The sequence below is a fragment of the Megalobrama amblycephala genome, linkage group LG20 (genome assembly GCF_018812025.1).
Source record: "Megalobrama amblycephala isolate DHTTF-2021 linkage group LG20, ASM1881202v1, whole genome shotgun sequence".
Taxonomy (NCBI): Eukaryota; Metazoa; Chordata; class Actinopteri; order Cypriniformes; family Xenocyprididae; genus Megalobrama; species Megalobrama amblycephala.
Window position 1 is genome coordinate 827,645 of NC_063063.1, and position 23,530 is coordinate 851,174.

A 23,530-nucleotide genomic window follows, 5' to 3' on the forward strand; every position below is an offset into this window, starting at 1 on the left:
ATTACGAGTTATAAAGTCAGAATTGTGTGTTATAAAGTCAGAATTGTGTGATAAAAAGTCAGAATTGCGAGATATAAAGTCAGAATTACAAGTTATAAAGTCAGAATTGCGAGTTATAAAGTCGGAATTGTGTGATATAAAGTCAGAATTGTGTGATATAAAGTCAGAATTACAAGTTATAAAGTCAGAATTGCGAGTTATAAAGTCGGAATTGTGTGATATAAAGTCAGAATTGTGTGATATAAAGTCAGAATTGTGTGATATAAAGTCAGAATTGTATGATATAAAGTCAGAATTGTGAGATATAAAGTCAGAATTACAAGTTATAAAGTCAGAATTGCGAGTTATAAAGTCGGAATTGTGTGATATAAAGTCAGAATTGTGTGATATAAAGTCAGAATTACAAGTTATAAAGTCAGAATTGTGAGATATAAAGTCAGAATTGTGTGATATAAAGTCAGAATTGCGAGATATAAAGTCAGAATTGTGTGATATAAAGTCAGAATTGTGATATAAAGTCAGAATTGCGAGATATAAAGTCAGAATTGTGAGATATAAAGTCAGAATTGTGTGATATAAAGTCAGAATTGTGAGATATAAAGTCAGAATTGCGAGATGTAAAGTCAGAATTGCGAGATATAAAGTCAGAATTGCGAGATATAAAGTCAGAATTGTGAGATATAAAGTCAGAATTGTGTGATATAAAGTCAGAATTGTGAGATGTAAAGTCAGAATTGTGATATAAAGTCAGAATTGCGAGATATAAAGTCAGAATTGCGAGATATAAAGTCAGAATTGTGAGATGTAAAGTCAGAATTGTGTGATATAAAGTCAGAATTGCGAGATATAAAGTCAGAATTGTGAGATATAAAGTCAGAATTGTGAGATATAAAGTCAGAATTGTGTGATATAAAGTCAGAATTGTGTGATATAAAGTCAGAATTGTGAGATATAAAGTCAGAATTGTGAGATGTAAAGTCAGAATTGTGTGATATAAAGTCAGAATTGCGAGATATAAAGTCAGAATTGTGAGATATAAAGTCAGAATTGTGAGATGTAAAGTCAGAATTGTGTGATATAAAGTCAGAATTGCGAGATATAAAGTCAGAATTGTGTGATATAAAGTCAGAATTGTGTGATATAAAGTCAGAATTGTGTGATATAAAGTCAGAATTGCGAGATATAAAGTCAGAATTGCGAGATATAAAGTCAGAATTGCGAGATATAAAGTCAGAATTGTGTGATATAAAGTCAGAATTGTGTGATATAAAGTCAGAATTGCGTGATAAAAAGTCAGAATTGCGAGATAAAAAAATCACAATTACCTGTTTTAATTTCATGGCGGAAACAAGATTCCATATCTGACAGAAACGTGAAAAGCTTTCAAAATAAAAGTCTCACATCAGAAAAACATTTAAAATTAAGTTTTTTGTTAAGTGTTTTGTTGTTATTTCACACTTCGCAGGAGCAGCCCATCAAAAACGGTTTTGTGGCCCATTTATGGGTCGCCGGTTGAGAAACTCTATATTACGTTTCTAAATAAGTGTTTTCACCACAGCAAACACACACTCCACACGTCTGCAGATGCTGAAACACTGGCTGCACGTAACCATGTTGTTTTCTGTATGAAATCAGCATGTCATGTGCTCATATTCTCAGGGCCCAACCCTTGCACGACTTTATTTCCCAGAAAACAACTTCCACACCAGAAATCACATTCATCTAAATTGGGAAATGCGCTGACAGTGTGAAGATAAATTAGCCTTTAAAGACAAACCAGCGCTTTGTTTTTACACCGGAGACGAATCTTGCTTTGTCACCGGTCCATCGAAACACACACGCCCCTTCTCAAATCTTTCTGCCCGCAGCATGAAGTGATCAGGCAGGTAAAGAGGAAGAGCCAAACCCAAATTCATCCATATTTCATGTTCTCAGCCTGAAGGAGCGAAACTCGCACTTTACAGCGAATCCATCCTTCAGAGTCCATCACCTGTCAGCAGGGCGGCGGGTGAGACAGCACTCTTTAAATGAAGTAACACCACTGATCCTAATTAAGAAAATGACATTAAAGGACAGCCAACACTCAGATCTCCAGCTCCGAGCGTGAGGCGTCTTGTTTGGAGATGAGCGGGAATAAACAGCCCTCCTGTTAGGATCCTTGCGGCCTTGCCAATGTTTGTCATTTGCGGGGAACCACATGACGAGGATATTTAAAGATCTGGGATTTTTTTTTCTGCCTCCGGGAGATTCTTCGTGATTAAGCTTGCATCGTGAGCCGAAACGAGTTGTGGAGGGAATTTTGTGTGCTTGTGTCATTCAGTTGGGCAATTTCATTACTGAAGAGTTTGACATACGGAATGAGGTAGAGCTGAAAGTCAGAGAGACTCCACAGACATTATATATTTACAGCAAGTGAACATTTTGTCCTCAAAGTTGATCCAATCCAATCGAGCATCTGTGGGATGTGCTGAACAAACAAGTCCGATCCATGGAGGATCTACCTCACAACTTACAGGACTTAAAGGATCTGCTGCTAACATCTTGGTGCAGATCCCACAGCACACCTTCAGGGGTCTAGAGGAGTCCATGCCTCGACGGATCAGGGCTGTTTTGGCAGAAAGAGGGGTCCAACACAATATTATGAAGGTGGTCATAATGTTATCCCTGATCGGATTATATATATATATATATATATAGTAATTTATTCGAGTCGGAACTTTGAACAGCTATAAGTTTGCGATGCAGCTGCCTAGGAGCTTCAAACTTGGGTTGATATTAGATCTTGAGGGGCCCTTTCGAACCAAAAAGCCCAGAGTTGATAGATCCTGGGCGGTCAACATATAGCTATGCCTTTGTCCGGCTGTATCTCCTGAACCGGACCGCCCTGAACTCAGGGAGCCTTTTTTGAACCCGAGTTTGGTGCATTTTCACCGATATAAGTGGAAACTGAAATTCATCCAGGGGGGATAATCCACTCTGGAAATATATATATAACTCAAGTACAGGGTCATTATCATTAAGTAAAACTATAACTAAAAGTAAAAGTAAAAAAAAAAATAAAAAATAATAATGGAAAAAAATAAAAAATAAAATATAAAAACATGTATTTTATTACTTAAAAATTAAATTAAAATATGAAAATTACAAAAATAAAATGTAATTAAAAATATTAATAGAATATCAATGGTACTAAGATTATCAGATGACTTTTTCTTCATGACTTTTCCTAAACTGATTATTTAATTAAATTAAAAGGAAAATAAAATAATTATTTCAAATTTAATTTTCAAATACACTACCGTTCAAAAAGATAATTTTTTTTAATGATGGAAAATAGTACTATAATTCATTAAGGATGCATTAAATTGATCAAAAGTGACATTTATAATGTTACAAAAGATTCTGTTTCAAATAAATGCTGTTCTTTTGAACTTTCTATTCATCAAAGAATCCTGAAAAAATAAAATGTGTGACGGTTTCCACTAAAATATATTTCAACATTGATAATAATCATGTTTCTTGAGCGGCAAATCATCATATTAGAATGATTTCTGAAGGATCATGTGACACTGAAGACTGGCGTAATGATGCTGAAAATTCAGCTTTGATCACAGGAATAAATTACACTTTACTATATATTCACACAGAAAACAGCTGATTTACACTGCAATAATATTTCACATTTTTATAAATGCAGCCTTGCTGAACAGAAGAAACTTCTTTCAAAAACATTCCGACCCCAAACTTTAGTGTATATTTACATGTAAATCATTTGTGGCTTTAGAACTCCAAACATAAAGAGATTAAAGTCAATCTCAACAAATTATGATCATGATAGATTCATTAAATCTGTTCCATATCTTTATTCAGCTATAATGAAATCAATTTGTGGTGGCTTGTTCTGCAGATCTCTGTACTTCACATTCACCCTGTTCTGTTGTGAAGATCTTGATCCTCAAGGTGTTTACAGTAAGACAGACAGCAGCTGCGTCCAGTATGAGAGGAATGACACCCTTTGACCTGCTTTATGTTGCATCTATTGCAGCAGATTTTCATACATTCACATTTCACATTGCAAGCACTTAAAGACTCAACAGTTTAACGTGAAGTGTGCACTAACCTACTGCTAAAACCATGAGCGTCTTCAGTAAGAGGTGATTAAATTATGAACAGCATTAGTTGATGTTTTGCCTCAATTCAAGAAAAGGAAAGGCAGCATGTGCTTCACTGCATGACTGATGTCTCTGAGGCACGCCCTCTAGTGGCCAGATGTAATATACTACTGAAGATCTGTAGGGTGAATTCAGGTAAACTTTACATCAGTGGCTGAAGAAGAGATTTTAGTAATATGTTAGTAATCAAAAAACATTGCACACCTACGGATAAATGGTAAATGCCTGAACATTACTGAACAAATTTTGACACTCTTTTCAAGTTGGAATAGTGTGTAGGAATATTTAATTTCTATATAGTAATATTTTAGTAAACAATAATTTAACTTCCAAGCATAAAAGAAGTCATGATAAGTCATGCCAACATGGCTGGGAGCATCAGACTGACTGCAATAATGAGCAATTAAAGACCTATTAAGATCATATAAAAACGCTTTTGTCTATCGACACGAAATCCATAATTTTTTTGTCAGCACAGACTGAAGATGATACATTTAGATTTTGCTAAAAATCGGAGCAACAGTCTAGGAGGAGTTCGAAAAAGTAGATTTTTAAACAAAAACAAAATGGCGGACAGGAAGCTCCACCAACTATGTAATAATATATTACAGCAATATATATAAAATAATAATAAAATAAAATACAGCATTTTATGACAAAATTCAAAATGGCCTATATGGGAAAATTGGATATCATTCAACTTGGCATGACACCCTGAATCTAACGAATCTAACCACTTTTAAAAAAGCAATATCCATTTTTCATATCTCCAGACCAGTAGGTGGCGCTGCGCCGAAACACAGCATGTAACCTCAGTTCATGCTTGTGAAGACATGGACAAAGTTTGGTCAAAGGAGATACAGCCTTTCGTCTATTTTCACAAGTGCTACATAGAATTTGTTTGCATGTTTTTTGAAAACAGTTTCATTACCATAGTTTAATATAATCAAAAGTTATTAGCATTTATGTAAAATTCATTATAACTTTTGACCACAAGGTGGCGCTGCCCTGAATCTTTTTGAGTGCTGTCAGGGCATGTTGCCAACAACCCATACCAAGTTTCGTAACGATACGCTAATGTGTTCATAAAATGTAGCATTTTACGACAAAATTGAAAATGGCCGATGCCCAAAATGGCCGATATGGGAAAATTGGATATCATTCGACTTGGCATGATGCCCCGAATCTAACGCAAAAATAACCATTTTTCATTTCTCAGGACCAGTAGGTGGCGTCATGCCGAAATGCAGCATGTAACCTCAGGTCATGCTTGTGATGACATGGACAAAGTTTGGTCTGAATACGATAAAGTGTTGAGGAGATACAGCTTTACGTTTATTTTCGCAAGCACTACATAGAATTTGTTTGCGTGTTTAGCAAATCGACTCGAATTCCATACATTTGTGTTGTTATGGTCTGAAGATGATCTGGTTCAATTTTTGTGAAAATCAGAGCTATGGTCTAGGAGGATTTCGAAAAAGTAGGTTTTTAAAGAAAAGCAAAATGGTGGACAGGAAGTTCGGCCAGCTATGTAATGATACATTATACTTTGTAATGATACACTAATGTGTTCGTAAAATATAGCATTTTACAACAAAATTCAAAATGGTTGATATGAGAAAATTGGATATCATTCGACTTGGCATGACGCCCCGAATCTAACGAATCTAACCACTTTTTAAAAAGCAAACATAGCCATTTTTCATATCTCCAGACCAGTAGGTGGCGTCGTGCCAAAACGCAGAATGTAACCTCAGGTCATGCTTGTGATGACATGGACAAAGTTTGGTCTGAATACGATAAAGCGTTGAGGAGATACAGCTTTACGTCTATTTTCACTAACGCTACATAGAATTTGTTTGCATGTTTTTTGAAAACGGTTTGACAAATAACTTTTTGTCGGCATGGTCTGAAGATGATCTGGTTCAATTTTCGTGAAAATCAGAGCTATGGTCTAGGAGGAGTTCAAAAAGTAGGTTTTTAAAGAAAAACAAAATGGCGGACAGGAAGTTCGGCTGACTATGGCAAAATTGGTATCTATGTTCTTGGCATGACCCAAGAAATCTATTGAGACCAGTTGCATTACAATAGATCAATATAGTCATGCCCCAAAACTTTTTGAGTACTGTCAGGACATGGTGCCGACGACCCATGCCGAGTTTCGTAACGATATGCTAATGTGTTCATAAAATACAGCATTTTACCACAAAATTCAAAATGTCCGATGCCCAAAATGGCCAATATGGAAAAATCGGATATCATTTTTCATATCTCCGGACCAGTAGGTGGCGCTGCACCGAAACGCAGCATGCTACCTCAGTTCATGTGCATGTGATGACATGGACAAAGTTTGGTCTGAATACGATAAAGCATTGAGGAGATACAGCCTTACGTCTATTTTCGCAAGCGCTACATAGAATTTGTTTGCGTGTTTTTTGAAAACGGTTTAACAAATCGACTTGAATTCCATAACTTTTTGTCGGCATGGACTGAAGATGATCTGGTTAATTTTTCGTGAAAATCGAAGCAATCGAGGAGTTCGAAATAATTTTTTTTTTTTTTTGAAAACTCAAAATGGCGGAAAAATTCTCATGACGGAAAATGACGTCATAGCGCCACCAGCTGTCCAAATTTGCACTCACGTTTATGCTAATAACTTTTGAACTGTAAGACCTAGAAATAAAATTCTTGTTCCCTCTGATTCCTTGGCTCTTGACGATTCGGCTGCACCATTTTCGAACTCCTCCAAGGCCATTATTTCTACAATTTTTACGAAAATTGAACCAGATCATCTTCAGACCATGCCGACAAAAAGTTATTGTCAAACCGTTTTCAAAAAACACGCAAACAAATTCTATGTAATGCTTGCAAAAATATGGCTTTATCTCCTCAACACTTTATCATATTCAGACTAAACTTGGTCCATGTCATCACATGCATGAACTGAGGTAGCATGCTGGGTTTCGGTGCAGCGCCACCTACTGTTCTGGAGATACGAAAAATTGCTTTTTTTGGTTATAACTTCTGAATGGTTTGTCCAAAAAATCATAAATATCATAAATTATATATATGGCACAATTGTTCAGCTGTTTTATTATATGCTATTACTCTGGTAAAAAAACCAAAAAAACTTCAGAGACAACCAAAAATAGCTTTTGGACACAGAACTCATGAAATGCACATAGAAACAGTATTACTTTTTTAATAAATCCAACAATACTCCAATTCTGGTAACAGAATTCAAGTTTTTACAGATTTGGTTTACAAAAGGAATCGCGCACGTAACTGAGCAGTAAATCTTCCCTATGAACAACTTCAAAAAGTGACTTAAATAATACAGTACAAAAATAGACTGCTTCAACTGACTCACTCAGTAACAGTGGCACTGTAGTTATAGAAAAAACAATAATGTAAAAAACAACAAAAGATCCTGGATGTAGCTTGCTGCTGAGTGAAAACAAAAAAATCCACATTCACTGGCGTTGTGTCTGATACTGTGTGAAGGCACTGCGGCTTTATTACAGCGTAACGCTTCACGCCAACCCCGCGTCTTTAGCCATGCCAAAAAATATTCCTTTCTGAGCGATCAGATTCACCGGCGTGTCGAACTCTGCGATCTGTCCCTTGTCCAAAACAAGCACTCTGTGACAAGAGAAGAGCATGCAATTCATTCACTTTTGCATTCGATGTGTGCAGAAACGCACTTCACAGAAATGGCACTGGTGTAATCGGTTCAGATATTTGTGTGTTTACGGCACCTGGTGTAGTCCATGATGGTGTTGAGTCTGTGAGCGATGGTGAAAACGGTGCAGTCCTCAAACTGTGTGCGGATGGTGGACTGGATGAGATCGTCGGTCTCCAGGTCGACAGCGGCCGTAGCTTCATCCAGGACGAGGATTCTGGTCTTCCTCAGCAGAGCTCGAGCCAAACACACCAGCTGCCGCTGACCAACACTGAACAGAGACCAGCAGGCTTTATATATACATATATATATATGATCATAATGCAACACATTTACAGGCAAATACACTTTTCAACATTGATAATAATCATAAATGTTTCTTGAGCATCAAATCATCATATTAGAATGATTTCTGAAGGATCATGTGACACTGAAGACTGGAGTAATGATGCTGAAAATTCAGCTTTGATCACAGGAATAAATTACACTTTACTATATATTCACATAGAAAACAGCTGATTTACATTATAATAATATTTTGTGATTTTTACTGTATTTTTAATCAAATAAATTCAGCTTTGATCACAGGAATAAATTACACTTTACTATATATTCACATAAAAAACAGCTGATTTACATTATAATAATATTTTGTGATTTTTACTGTATTTTTAATCAAATAAATTCAGTATCGATCACAGGAATAAATTACACTTTACTATATATTCACATAAAAAACAGCTGATTTACATTATAATAATATTTTGTGATTTTTACTGTATTTTTAATCAAATAAATTCAGTATCGATCACAGGAATAAATTACACTTTACTATATATTAACATAAAAAACAGCTGATTTACATTATAATAATATTTTGTGATTTTTACTGTATTTTTAATCAAATAAATTCACTTTCGATCACAGGAATAAATTACACTTTACTATATATTCACATAGAAAACAGCTGATTTACATTATAATAATATTTTGTGATTTTTACTGTATTTTTAATCAAATAAATTCAGCTTTGATCACAGGAATAAATTACACTTTACTATATATTCACATAGAAAACAGCTGATTTACATTGTAAAACTATTTCACATTTTTTTCTGTATTTTTGAGCATATTAATACAGCTTGGGTGAACAGAAGAAACTTCTTTCAAAAAAATCTTAATTATTCCTAACATTAGACTGGTAGTGTATAGAACGGAAATGAGAATAAATTAGGGCTTTATGATTTAGCTTAGAAAAAAGTTATATTTTTTGCCTTAGAACGACAATTATTATGTTATGATGCGATAATGTAATGATATGATATAACGCCCAGCCATAAATAGCTGTATTATTCCACGTACCTCAGGTTTTCTCCTCCTTCGGAGCACTCCAGGTCCAGTTTTGCAGACTGATTGCTCACAAACTTCTTCAGATGAGACTGTTCCAGAGCTTTCCATAGTTCTTCATCACTGTATTTATCAAAGGGATCGAGGTTCATCCGCAGAGACCCAGAGAAAAGAACAGGTTCCTGCAAACACAGATGGATCACGCAGGTGAGATGAAGTCCTGCGCGACAGTATGCGTACAGCAAAAAACACTTCAATTCAAAATAAACTCACTTATATCACAAAATGTAAGTATCATCAGCATGAATCAATATAAACGGCAGGACTCAACTCTCAGAATGACCAGTGTTGAATATATATATGTGTTTTTAGTACTTTGTTTTTTATGTCACCAAGTAAAACAATACTGAGTTAAATATTACATTTGAATTATTATAAATTAATTCTATATATAAATTAAATACTTTCAACAGCACAATTTCTTGCTATTAATGCAAGTTAATTAAACATGTAACAACATTAATATATTTGATAAATATAACATATTATAAAATTATATATATATCCATACATATTTACACATTTTTTAAACAGTACGATTTTAAAATGATTTAATTTTTAGCAATGTATCAGGCCAGAAATAAGGGGGAAAAATAATAACATTTTAATTTTAAATTTTATATATATATATATATATATATATATATATATATATATATATATATATATATATATATATATATATTATATATTAATATATAAAATATATAATATAATTATAATATATATAATTATTTAAAATATTTTTTTTTTTCCTGGAAAGATACATTACTTTACAAAAATTACATATTCACACATTTATAAAAAAATAATAATAATAATAATAATAATAAAATTTTAATAATAATAATAATAATAAAATTTTAATTTATATATATATATATATATATATATATATATATATATATATATACATTTATTGAATTAAAATTTTAATTTTATTATTTTTTGTTTCCTGGAAAGATACATTACTTTAATAAATTACATATTTACAAATTTTTTTAAACAGCAAGGATTTTAAAATTATTAAATTTTTTAACAATGTATATATAATATATATATATATTTAAAATTTAAATTTTATAATTTTTTTCCTGGAAAGATACATTACTTTTTAATACGAAAATTACATATTCACACATTTGTAAAATAATAATAATAATAAAATTGTAATATATATATATATATATATATATATATATATATATATATATAATTTTTTGTTTTCTGGAAAGATACATTACTTTAATAAATTACATATTTACACATTTTTTTAAACAGCAAGGATTTTAAAATTATTTATTTTTTTAGCAATATATATATATATATAGCATTTTTAAACCCCTACAGTTGAGCTGTGAACAGTGAACGCTTGCTAACGCTGAGCAAAACACATGAAATCACACGGCAGCATTTTAGTATCTGTTAAAAGGTGAAATGAGGTTAAGAACAGATTTTACTAGAGAAAACAGAGAAAACAAACAAGCACAATGTTAATAATCTGGACACAAACTAACAGGCCATTAGTCTCGATTGTGTTTTGAGTTGAACAGGCTAATTAGCGCCGTTTAGTGCTCTGGCCTCCTCGACTGCCAGCAGAAAAAACACTATCAACTGCTTTATGGCTCTGAATGTGGAAATGAGCTTTTTCTGCTGACCCATCATGAGTGCAGTGCTAATATCGCAGTAAACACCATTTTCAAGCTGTGCTTAAATTAAAACAGATGCTCTAGCACCAACAAAGCCGGAGAAAAGACCGACCTGAGGGATAATGGTGAGTTTGGATCGGAGGTCATGAAGGCCGATCTCAGAGATCTTCACATCGTCAATCACGATCTCTCCGTCCGCCGCCTCCAGCAGACGGAACAGACACAGAGTCATCGAGGACTTTCCAGCTCCTGTCCTTCCCACGATGCCGATCTGTAGGAAAAAAAAAACGACGGTAGTCAATGGGGGGCGAGATCTGTTCGGTTACAAACATTCTTGTGTTCAGCAGAACAAAGACATTTATACGGGTTACTTGAGTGGGAGTAAATGACAGAATTTTCATTTCTGGGTGAATTATTCCTTTAAACAGATGGAAAACTGGCAGGGATGTGAAGTCGTTGAGGAAACAGATGCAAGCTCCTCACCTTCTCTCCTCCTTTGACCTTCAGAGAGATGTTCCTCAGCACCAGGTCCAGTCCCTCTCGATATCTCACGCTGTAGTCCACAAACTCCACGTTTCCCTCCGGAGGCCAGTCTGGCGGAGGACGTTTATCCTGCACTACCCATGGAGCCTAGAGAAATCAAGGGTCGAGGTTAATGTTTTACATCAAACGAGCTCTTGCTATAGACAGGTCAGTTTGTGGCCAGAATAAACTACAAAAAAATGATGTTCTTCCTCAGCATTTTTATCGTTTTCCGGCACAAATATCTAAACATTCTTAAATCAAGATACATTTATTTGAGAAGCGAAATGACTGAAGATAAGTGAGATAATGAAGTGAGTTATTTCATAATAAATATGTAAAAAAAAAAATGCATTGTTGGGGAAAAGTAATGCATTACAATATTGCGTTACTCCCTAAAAAAGTAACTAATTGCGTGACTTTTACGAAAAGTAACGCCTTACATTACTTTTGCATTACTTTTCTCACCTGGGCTGGGCTTGCTAGTTTGTTTTTTAATAACAACAATGGCAAATGTTAAGGCCCTTTCACACCAAATGTGAAATGAATAAGCCTCAGGCTGAAGGAAATGCATATTTACGCCTGTACAGTAGAGGGCGCAGCTCAAACAAACCTTTCAGCTGTGCTGCCATTCTGGATTGCAGAAGAAGAAGATACAGGAGAAGAAAGTTCAACACTCTTATATCTAAATCCAATCTAAAGTCATTTTTGCTCATTAGTATGGTTGAATTAGATCATTGAAGGTCAGCAGCAAAGACATTGGTTCATAAAGTGAGATTCTGATGTTAGTTCACCCAAAAATGAAAATAATGTCATTAATTACTCTCCCTCATGTCGTTCCACACCCATAAGACCTTCATTCATCATATTCATTCAGATATTTTTGATGAAATCCGATGGCTCCTGCATAGCCAGCAATGACATTTCCTCTCTCAAGATCCATTAATGTACTAAAAACATATTTAAATCAGTTCATGTGAGTACAGTGGTTCAATATTAATATTATAAAGCCACGAGAATATTTTTGGTGCGCCAAAAACACAAAATAACAACTTATTTAGTGATGGCCGATTTCAAAACACTGCTTCAGGAAGCTTCGGAGCGTTATGAATCTTTTGTGTCTTTATGTTTTTAGTACATTAATGGATCTTGAGAGAGCAAATGTCATTGCTCAGGCCTCACTGAGCCATCGGATTTCATCAAAAATATCTTAATTTGTGTTCTGAAGATGAACGAAGGTCTCACGGGTGTGGAACGACATGAGGGTGAGTAATTAATGACATTATTTTCATTTTTGGGTGAACTAACCCTTTAAATACATAAAGTATAATTGTGTAATATATTGTATTTAATTATTACAGGTTTCCTTAAAATTCTGAGATTGTATTTCACAGTTTTTATTCATTTTGAGGAATACTGAATGTTTTCATGCAAGTGAGATGAGCAGATGCATGTTCTCGTTCAATAACATCATGTTCACACACCACGCCTCTGCACATGTGAAAACAAAGTAACCGGTGTTCCCTTTCAGTCGGTCACGTTCGACGTACGTCAGTAGTGACCGACGAATTGGGATATCGCTTAGAGAGCCCTATCAGCTTCGTGTAAACTAAAACAAGCCAATGGAATTGGCGTGCGATATTTGCATAATGCGCACCGCCCCCGACAGGTGTATATAAATAGGAAGCAGATGCAATCGCACTCTGTCTTTCGCTTCGGAGCCATTCAGTGGTGTCCTGTTTAAGAAGACTGTTTGTGTGAACTAAACTGCCTCGAAGAGGATTCACAGCAAGCCGTGTGTGCCGGTGTAACGGTGCTACAGCGAGGTCGCGAGCTCCCGAGGATCCGAGCTATAGCTCTCAACTGCTGTTTTCACAGCACACGCCTAGAGTGAAAGTGTGTGTGTTGCGATTTGGGCCGGTTCCTCGTTGTGTCCAGGGAGTGGTGTACCTGGCACATCGCGTCACTCCCTGTGTGCTTCGGCACGAGCGAGTTGACTGTTTTCCCCTTCTAAAAGAGCTTTACAGACGAACCCTGACAGTATGTCATTTCGTCTGTGCGTTAATGGGTGCGGTCGTTCCCTGGTCCCTGCTGATGGGCACAATCGTTGCATCTCGTGTTTGGGCATTCAGCACGCTGAAGCAGCTTTTGTGAATGGTTCATGTTCCCATTGCGGGAACATGACTATCGCGGTGCTGAGGTCGAGACTCTCCTTCCTGAAGTCTCAGGAAGCGGGGGCCCCCTCCCCTGTGCCCCGTTCGACCGTTTTTTCCGGCCCGGGCCGGAATGACGGTTCGGCGGTGTATAGGAAGGGTGACCTGAGGCTTACGGTCAGGGCTTCCCCGCCGAGCGGAAACGCTCCTCGGGCCCCTGCCGCCTCATCAGCACCGCAACCCATCGTGCCACCGTTGGTTTCCGCTGGGCCCTCTACGGACTGTCCAGCCGTTACCTTTGGTGTGCCGGCGGCGGATCGGATGTCGACTGCTGCATCGGAAGGTGAGCCTGAGTCCTCGGGGGAGGAAGATCCGGACGCGCTGCCGCCCGGGACGGTAGCGTGGCCCGAGTCGGATCCCGAGCTCACGGCTGTGCTCTCCCGGGCCGCCTTGTGCGTCGGGCTTGAGTGGAACCCTCCACCCTGTCCCGGCCCATCTCGGTTGGACGATTGGTACTTGGGGGGGGGGTCGCGCTGGTCAAATCCAGCGTCCCGCCCCAATGCCTTTCTTCCCGGAAGTACACGATGAGGTGACCAGGTCTTGGCAAGCTCCGTATGGGGCTCGTACAGGGCCTGGTCCCTCGTCCGCCTTCACCTCCCTGGACGGCGGGGAAGCCAGGGGGTACGCGAAGCTCCCGCCAGTCGAGCGGTCTGTTGCGATGCAGTTGTGTCCAACGGCCGCTGGCGGGCGCGGTGAGCCGCGTCTCCCGTCCCAGGCCTGTGAATTCTCAGCCGGTCTGACTGAGAAAGCTTACAGTGCCTGTGGGCAGGCTGCCTCTGCCCTGCACGCGATGGCCCTTTTGCAGGTCTATCAGGCAAAAGCGCTGTCGCAGATGCCCCAGGAAGGTCCTGACCAACAGCTGCTTGGGGAGCTGCGCGCTGCCACTGACCTTGCCCTCCGGGCAACGAGGGTGACAGCGCGTTCTGTTGGCCAGGCGATGTCTACTCTGGTAGTCCAGCAACGCCACCTCTGGCTGACCTTGGCAGACATGAGGGAGACCGACAAACATCGGTTCCTGGATTCCCCCGTGTCTCCGGTCGGCCTTTTCAGCGACGCGGTGGAGAGCTGTGCCCAACAGTTCTCCGCTGCACAGAAGCAGGCTGAGGCTATCAGACATGTCATGCCACGGCGGTCCGCTGCTGCCTCCACCCAGCCGCCCGTGGCTCAGCCTCAGCCCGCTCGTCGCCGAGGGCGCCCGCCTGCGTCTTCCTCCGCCCCTGCTAAGTCGGCAAAGCAGCAGCCTACACCAGCCAAACAGCAGGGTGCCGGTCGCGGACGTGGGAAAACTCGGCCCTGAGACGGGCGACCTGGAGCGGAAGGTTCCTGCCCTTCGGGAGAGTATTCCATCTGCTCTCCCACCCCCGGAGGAGGGCCGGGGGGATTTTGTGGCGTCTGTCCATCTACCGCCGCTGGCTCTCCGGAGTCCAGCGGTACCCACTTTGCCACAAAAAGAGCAGTTTCCTCAAACTCCAGGTCACAAGAGGGCGCGTTTGCCAGTGTGCCAGGCCCCGCCTCGCCACTCGCAACCCCCTCCCATTTCGCCAGTAGGCGACAGTGTGGTGGCGCAGACCGCGTCCCGTGCGCCGTCTCCCATTCGCACTGCTGCCTCGCAGAGTCCGACCTCACTCCGGGCCGCTCCCATGCCGTCCGAGTCGGGTCCCTCTCTGCCTTGCTGCCCCACCCCCGGTGCGTCTGTGGTGCCTTTGGTCCCGCTGGCTCGGAGTCTGGAGGCGTGGAGCACGCTTCCCAGCCCGTCCCGCTGGCTCATTCGCACTATCAGACTCGGCTATGCGATTCAGTTCGCCCGGCGTCCCCCGGTTTTCAGGGGTGTGCACCTGTTCTCCGGGCGGAGATTGCTGTCCTCCTGGCGAAGGATGCAATCGAGCCGGTCCCTCCAGCCGATATGAAGTCGGGGTTCTACAGCCCCTACTTCATTGTACCAAAGAAGGGTGGTGGGCTACGGCCAATCCTGGATCTGCGCGTCCTGAACCGGTATCTTCACAAGATGCCGTTCAAGATGCTCACGCAGAAACGCATTTTCGAATGCGTCCGTCCCCGGGATTGGTTTGCAGCAATAGACCTGAAGGACGCGTACTTTCATGTCTCGATTCTGCCTCGACACAGACCCTTCCTCCGGTTTGCGTTCGAGGGTCGGGCATATCAGTACAAAGTCCTACCCTTCGGGCTGGCCCTGTCACCCCGCGTCTTTACGAAGGTTGCGGAGGCGGCCATTGTTCCCCTCAAGGAACAGGGCGTTCGTATTCTCAACTATCTCGACGACTGGCTGATCCTGGCCAGCTCGCGAGAGCAGTTGTGCGAACACAGGGACATGGTTTTAGCTCACCTCAGCCGGTTGGGTCTTCGGGTCAACTGGGACAAGAGCAAACTCGCCCCCGGGCAGAGGATCTCTTATCTCGGTCTCGAGCTAGACTCGGTTGCACGGACTGCGCGTCTCACCGAGGCGCGCGTCCAGTCGGTGTTGAACTGCCTGAGTTCGCTCAAGCGCAGGACAGCGGTTCCACTGAAAGATTTTCAGAGGCTCCTGGGGCATATGGCATCTGCAGCCGCGGTCACGCCGCTCGGATTGCTTCATATGAGACCGCTTCAACACTGGCTCCGCGGCCGGGTCCCGAGATGGGCGTGGCAGTGCGGCACGCTCCGTGTCCCCGTGACACCGAGCTGCCGTCGCACCCTTGTCCGGTGGTCGGACCCTTCGTTCCTGCGGGCCGGAGTACCCCTCGAACAAGTGTCCAGGCACGCTGTGGTCTCCACAGATGCCTCTGCCACGGGATGGGGGGCCACGTACAACGGGCATGCAGTGGCAGGTCTTTGGACGGGGCCTCAGCTGCATTGGCATATCAATTGCCTCGAGTTGCTAGCGGTACGTCTTGCGCTGGCCCGCTTCAAGAAGCTGTTGTCAGGCAAGCACGTTCTAGTCCGCTCAGACAGCACTGCGGCCGTTGCGTACATCAACCGTCAAGGTGGTCTACGCTCCCGTCGCATGTCGCAACTCGCCCGCCATCTCTTGTTGTGGAGTCAGAAGTATCTGAGGTCCCTTCGGGCCACTCATGTCCCAGGTGTGCTCAACCGTGCAGCCGACGAGCTGTCACGGCAGCCTCCACTTGCGGGCGAGTGGCGGCTCCACCCCCAGGCGGTCCAGCTGATTTGGCAGCGTTTCGGCGAGGCCCAGGTAGACCTGTTTACCTCATTCTCCTCGCGACAGGCCCTCCCTGGCCGATTCCTCTGAGGAAGGACCTCCTGACTCAGAGACGGGGCACCCTGTGGCACCCGCGTCCCGACCTATGGAACCTCCACGTGTGGTCCCTGGACGGGATGCGGAGGTTCTGAGTGATCTCCCGCAAGCGGTTGTAGACACCATCACTTCCGCTAGAGCTCCTTCCACTAGGAGTCTCTATGCGTTGAAGTGGAACCTGTTCGTCGAATGGTGCGCCTCTCGCCGAGAGGACCCCCGATCATGTTCGGTCGGATCCGTGCTTTCCTTCCTGCAAGAAGGGTTGGAGCGAAGGCTGTCTCCCTCCACCCTGAAGGTGTATGTTGCCGCTATCGCCGCACATCACCACGCAGTTGAGGGTAAGTCCCTGGGGAAACACGATCTGATCGTCAGATTCCTGAGGGGAGCGAGGAGATTAAATCCTCCTCGCCCTTCCTCCGTACCCTCTTGGGATTTGACCCTGGTTCTCACAGCTCTCCGGGGTCATCCCTTTGAGCCTTTGCAATCAGTCGACCTGAAACTATTGTCTCTTAAGACGGTTCTTCTGGTTGCATTGGCTTCCCTGAAGAGGGTAGGGGATCTGCATGCATTTTCGGTCGACGAAACGTGCCTAGAATTCGGGCCCGGTGATTCTCACGTCATCCTGAGACCCCGGCCTGGATACGTGCCCAAGGTTCCTACCACTCCCTTCAGAGATCAGGTAGTGAACCTGCAAGCGCTGCCCTCGGAGGAGGCAGACCCAGCCCTAGCTTTGCTCTGTCCCGTCCGCGCTCTGCGCGTTTACGTGGATAGAACGCGAAGCTTCAGGACCTCAGATCAGCTCTTCATCTGTTACGGAGGCCAGCAGAAGGGAAAGGCTGTCTCCAAGCAGAGGATGGCCCACTGGATAGTGGATGCCATCGCCTTGGCGTATGATTCCCAGGGCGTGCCTTGCCCGCTCGGGTTGAGAGCCCACTCCACCAGAGGGGTGGCCTCTTCCTGGGCGCTGGCTCATGGCGCCTCGCTGACAGATATTTGTAGAGCTGCGGGCTGGGCGACACCCAACACGTTCGCTAGGTTTTATAGCCTACGTGTAGAGCCGGTATCTTCACGTGTACTCGCATCCACTAGTCGGTAGACGTGTTGTACCCACTCTAAGTGTCGGCTTGCAATGCCATTCCCGCCACTGGCCGGATACGTGCATACTTCTCTCCAGTCGTGTTCCCCGCTTGGCGAACCCTGTCGAGCTCCTCCGCCTCCCCCTTCGGCTCGGACATTGCGGAGTGTCTGATGCCAGGCCTACATCCGTCGCTGACGCTGTCTGTTGGCTGGGGCCCATATGTCGTGACCCCTCTACGTGAGCGGTCCCATATGTGTATTTTCCACGGTTTAAAACTCCCTACGGGCCGAGTCCGTGTCTTTCCCTTAGCAGAGCCAGCTCTGCTGTCACCTGTCAGATGAGTCTCCCCCTAACCAGGTGGAGCCATCCCAGGGACTCCATATGCGTACTGCCCCCCGGGCCAGTCCATATGTGTATTCCCACGTAAACTCCTCCCCCATTGGGTAGGTAGTGGTCTCCGCAGCGTCCCTTCGGGTTCGCTTCCCCAGTGTGTCTAGTTTACTTAGTGGGTAGTGGTTAGACAGCAGTAGACTCTCTCGGTGTAAGCTCGCCCCCTTCACCGCCAGCCGGTGCTATGGGCGGCTGAGCTTGCGCTGGGCACTGGAAGGGGTTTCGTAACTGTGGCGCTTTAGTTGGGATCCCAATTCGTCGGTCACTACTGACGTACGTCGAACGTGACCGACTGAAAGGGAACGTCTCGGTTACGTATGTAACCCTCGTTCCCTGAAGGAGGGAACGGAGACGTACGTCCCGTCGCCACAGTTTCTGTACCCTCGCTGTAGTGCGGACACCAGTTGTCTCCTCAGCGAAAAACAGAGTGCGATTGCATCTGCTTCCTATTTATATACACCTGTCGGGGGCGGTGCGCATTATGCAAATATCGCACGCCAATTCCATTGGCTTGTTTTAGTTTACACGAAGCTGATAGGGCTCTCTAAGCGATATCCCAATTCGTCGGTCACTACTGACGTACGTCTCCGTTCCCTCCTTCAGGGAACGAGGGTTACATACGTAACCGAGACGTTACTTATTTGAAAAAAGTAACTTAGATATTTTGTTATAAATTGAAAAGGTAATGCGTAAAAAAAAAAAAAAAATCAAAATGAAGTGAGTTTGAGCTTAAAACCAGAACAACTATCTAACAATGAGGTCAGAAAAACTTTTTTTTCTTACTCAGTTACTAGCAAAGTTACTTTTAAAAGTAATGCATTACAATATTGCGTTACTCCCTAAAAAAGTAACTAATTGTGTTACTTAGTTGCTTTTTATGAAAAGTAATGAGTTACATTACGTTTGCATTACTTTTCTCACCTGGACTGGGCTTGCTAGTTTGTTTTTCATTAACAACAAAAAAAGTTATATTTTTGGAAAATGTAAAGGCCATTCCACACCAAAAGTGAAATGAATAAGCCTCAGGCTGAAGGAAATGCATTATTATAATGTGAAATAAATTGAAAAAGTAATGCGTTACCTTACTAGTTACTTGAAAAAAGTAATCTGATTACGTAACTCAAGTTACTTGTAATGCGTTACTCCCAACACTGGATACTAGTTAATTTTTTAGGGATGGCTGATATTCATTTACCATTAATGGATTAAGGAAATGCTTCCACATATTTGTTAGAGCTTGAAAATGAATGTAAAGTTGTTTGTTCACAATTTAACTCCACAGAGTAGCTACCATAAAATCCATTTTATTTTTTCCATAAATTTCCAATTTATTTTTTGAGGATTCTGTGTTTTATTATTTTTATATTATATACAAATTTAAATCAAGCTTTTATGAAAATATAACATTTAATTTATAACAAAACATTGCATTTTAATTTTTTGTCAAATAAGACAGAACTGTATAACTTTAAAACATGGATGAAATAAATATCTTGTTGTGAATGACATTCCTTAGAAATAATAATATTATTATCACTACTTTGAGAAGTACATTTCAGTATACAGTAGTGATATATTTCTGTCATAATTTCTGGAAGTTAAACCAAACTTTTATTTATTTATTTATTTATTTTATTTTTATTTATTAAAGCTGTTTTTTGCTTTAAAATAAACTGTTTCAAGCTAATTTTGCAGGTTTGTCTTGAACTCTAGGAATGTTTAGTCAGTTTAAGACCTAGTTTAAATTTTTCTTTCTTTACTCTAATGACAAAACATTTATTTTATTAAGCACAATACAGTGACATACATCGATCAAAGGTTTGGGGTTGGTATGATTTTTAATGTTTTTTAGTCTCTTCTGCTCACCAAAACTGCATTTAATTGATCAAAAATACAGTAAAAATTGTGAAATATTATTACAATTTAAATTAACTGTTTCCTATGTGAATATATAGTAAAGTGTAATTTATTCCTGTGATCAAAGCTTTTATTTTGACGGTTTGTCGTGAAGATCTTTCAGTTTCAGTGTGTATTTGACGGTAGTTTTACTCAAATGAAACGGTGAAAAGCTTGTGAAGTGGAGATGAAGTTCATGTCCTCATATCTTGAGACGTGAGCGTCACATGTGAGAGTTTGTGTATCAGACGAAACCGCGCCGTTCATTCACACATTAGCGTCATGATTATATCTGATTATATGATGGCTGATACTGTATGAATGAGTGTGTGTTTGTTGAACTGTACCTCAGTCTGTGTCTCTGAATACTCCTTCACTCTTTCCACTGCTACTATGTTGCTCTCAAGGTCAGAGGTCATCCTCACCATCCAGTTTAGGGACATAGTGACCTATTGAGTAGAAGTAACAAGTGTTGTTGTAGAATACAGGCGCTTACAGTGATTATATTCACTTTTCAGTTTCCTAATCTTGCTTTAGAATAAATGTGGCATTGTTGGCTCTGTCTAAATTGCTCATGCTCGTCTATAGTAAGCCACTTTACACAAAAGCATCAGCTAAATCTATAAATCTATAAGTCTGGAATAATTAAGATGTTTTTGAAAGAGTCTCTTCTGCTCACCAAGGCTCCACTTATAGTCATAAATACAGTAAAAATTGTGAAATATTATTAGAATTTAAATCAGCAGTTTTCTATGTGAATATATAGTAAAGTGTAATTTATTCCTGTGATCGAAACTGAATTTATTTAATTAAAAATACAGTAAAAATCACAAAATATTATTATAATGTAAATCAGCTGTTTTCTATGTGAATATATAGTAAAGTGTAATTTATTCCTGTGATCGAAACTGAATTTATTTGATTAAAAATACAGTAAAAATCACAAAATATTATTATAATGTAAAGCAGCTGTTTTCTATGTGAATATATAGTAAAGTGTAATTTATTCCTGTGATCAAAGCTGAATTTTCAGCATCATTACTCCAGTCTTCAGTGTCACATGATCCTTCAGAAATCATTCTGATATGATGATTTGCTGCTCAAGAAACATTTATGATTATTATCAATGTTGTGCTGAGATGAAGAGACGTGCGCAAAAACAAAACAAAAATAACCACTTTATTCATCAATCTCTTCTCTTCTGTCATTATCTTACGCAGGTGACGCAGTGAAGCTTCCGTGTTTATGTCCGAACGCCGGCTCAGTATTGGCCAAAGCTGGTCATGTGATCAGCACGACGCATGCGTGTGACGCTGGCCAACACATGACAGTCACATGACTGTTTTAACGATGTCTTTAGTTCCTTTCTGGACCTTGAAAGTGTTGATTACATATAGACGAGTCACATACCTCTCGGATTTCATCAAAAATATCTTAATTTGTGTTCTGAAGGTGAACGAAGGTCTTGCGGGTGTGGAACGACATATAATTAATGACAGAAATTTCATTTTTGCCTGAACTAACCCTGAAAGTCTTATATGTTATTTGTGGAAATGCATCAGGAGATGTAGTTATATTTAAAAAAATATGTATGTTTGCATGATATTCTGCAGTTTAAGGTGTTTTTACCTGCAGAGCGTAGGACACAGACAGACCGACCAGACCGGGGCTGAGCTTGTCCCTCCCGACCGCAGCGAACAGAGCAGCAAACAACACGATGCAGTTTCCGATAAACTCGATTCGAACCCCCAACCACCTGTTCGCACCCAAACACAACACTGTCACGACTCGCGCGACCGAACAGAAAAATCAGCTGTTCACAGTAAAGAATGGAAGACGCTGGGAAATCTGCAGGAATGCATGCATCCGAACGAGAGCGAGACCGGACCTACCTGTTGGAGACGATACCAGGGTAGTAACTCTTTTGGTTCTCATCCACTTTCATATCGCTCAAGAGAACAAAGGCAGCGTTTCGCCCGTAGGCGCGGATCACACTAGTGCCCGTGATGGTCTCCGAAAAATGAGAATATATAGGAGACCTACTGACAGACTCCAGTCTCTTAAGCTGTCGAGACGTGGCGACATAAAATCTCTACGGAGGAAACAAACATTCTGCTGTTAAACACACAGAACAAGTCAACATACTATGATATTAAAGATTTATACATATATGCAAATGAGTGAGGATTCACAAAACACATTTCTCAGCCGTTTTTGGCTTTAAAATGAAGCTGATATTGCAGGTTTGTCTGAACTCTAGGAATGTTTGGTCAGTTTAAGACTAATTAAATCATTTATAATAAGAGAAAATGCCTGAAAGAAAAATGCTTTGATTAAAAGTATGGGTTTTTTTAAATGCTCATTTAATTAATCAAAAATACAGTAAAATTTTGAAATATTTTTACAAATTAAAATAACTGTTTTCTAAGTGAATATATAGTAAAGTGTAATTTATTCCTGTGATCAAAGCTGAATTTTCAGCATCATTACTCCAGTCTTCAGTGTCACATGATCCTTCAGAAATCATTCTAATATGATGATTTGATGCTCAAGAAACATTTATGATTATTATCAGTGTTGAAAACAGCTTCATATTTTTGTGGAAACTGTGATACATTTTATTTTTCAGGATTCTTTGATGAATAGAAAGTTGAAAAGAACAGCATTTATTGCAAATAGAAATAATTTGATCAATCAAATTATTATCATGAATATCAAATATTGCGAATCCACATATTCCTTCATCGAGACAAACCCTATTAAACACGTTCAATCTTTAATTTACACATTATTGGTGTAGTTTGAATCCTCACATCAGCACTTTTAATCAAACAATATTTCAGAAAGCATGACATGAATTACTCTTATTTAAATATTTAAAAACAACAGGGATCAAATATAAATGGGATCAAACGCTATCGTAATGTTGTAGTGTTTGGTTTGGCTTCAAGCATTTCTGAATGACTCCAGAGTTTGTGTATATAATCATTATAATCTTTATGAATGTATTTGATATTTTGGCTGCATCATGTGACTCAGATTCACTCAGAAAATAAAGGGCGTTTAAGAAAGCCAGTTTGCGCCATGCAAAGACTAAGCAAAAGTAGATGCCGTGTGTGAAATTAAAAGACAATCAGGAGAGATGCAAGATAAAATTACAGTTATGCAACGAGAGATTGGAGGTTTAGTACCGATGAGATTTAGGAGAGAGAAAATATCTGACTAGACGTAATGAAACGACACCAGATCGAGGCCCATAAACTTATGA

The 23,530-nt window shown here is 40.6% G+C and overlaps 1 protein-coding gene across 4 annotated transcripts in view; it reads right to left on the reverse strand.

Annotated features, from left to right (window-relative positions):
• Positions 1–7,358: 7,358 nt before the first annotated feature.
• The window catches only part of abcc3 (ATP-binding cassette, sub-family C (CFTR/MRP), member 3), an 83,164-nt gene continuing 66,992 nt past the window's right edge, over positions 7,359–23,530 (reverse strand). For 3 of the 4 annotated variants that reach the window (XM_048171627.1, XM_048171628.1, XM_048171631.1), the window contains 8 exons: positions 22,155–22,354; positions 21,892–22,018; positions 20,610–20,711; positions 11,394–11,540; positions 11,023–11,181; positions 9,217–9,383; positions 7,931–8,125; positions 7,359–7,814 (listed from right to left, as the gene is read on the reverse strand). In XM_048171627.1, coding sequence (XP_048027584.1) covers positions 7,706–7,814; positions 7,931–8,125; positions 9,217–9,383; positions 11,023–11,181; positions 11,394–11,540; positions 20,610–20,711; positions 21,892–22,018; positions 22,155–22,354 — 1,206 coding nt within the window. In that variant the 3' untranslated portion in view covers positions 7,359–7,705. Of the gene's footprint in view, positions 7,815–7,930; positions 8,126–9,216; positions 9,384–11,022; positions 11,182–11,393; positions 11,541–20,609; positions 20,712–21,891; positions 22,019–22,150; positions 22,355–23,530 lie in introns of those variants that run through there. The other variant, XM_048171629.1, reaches the window with a different exon arrangement.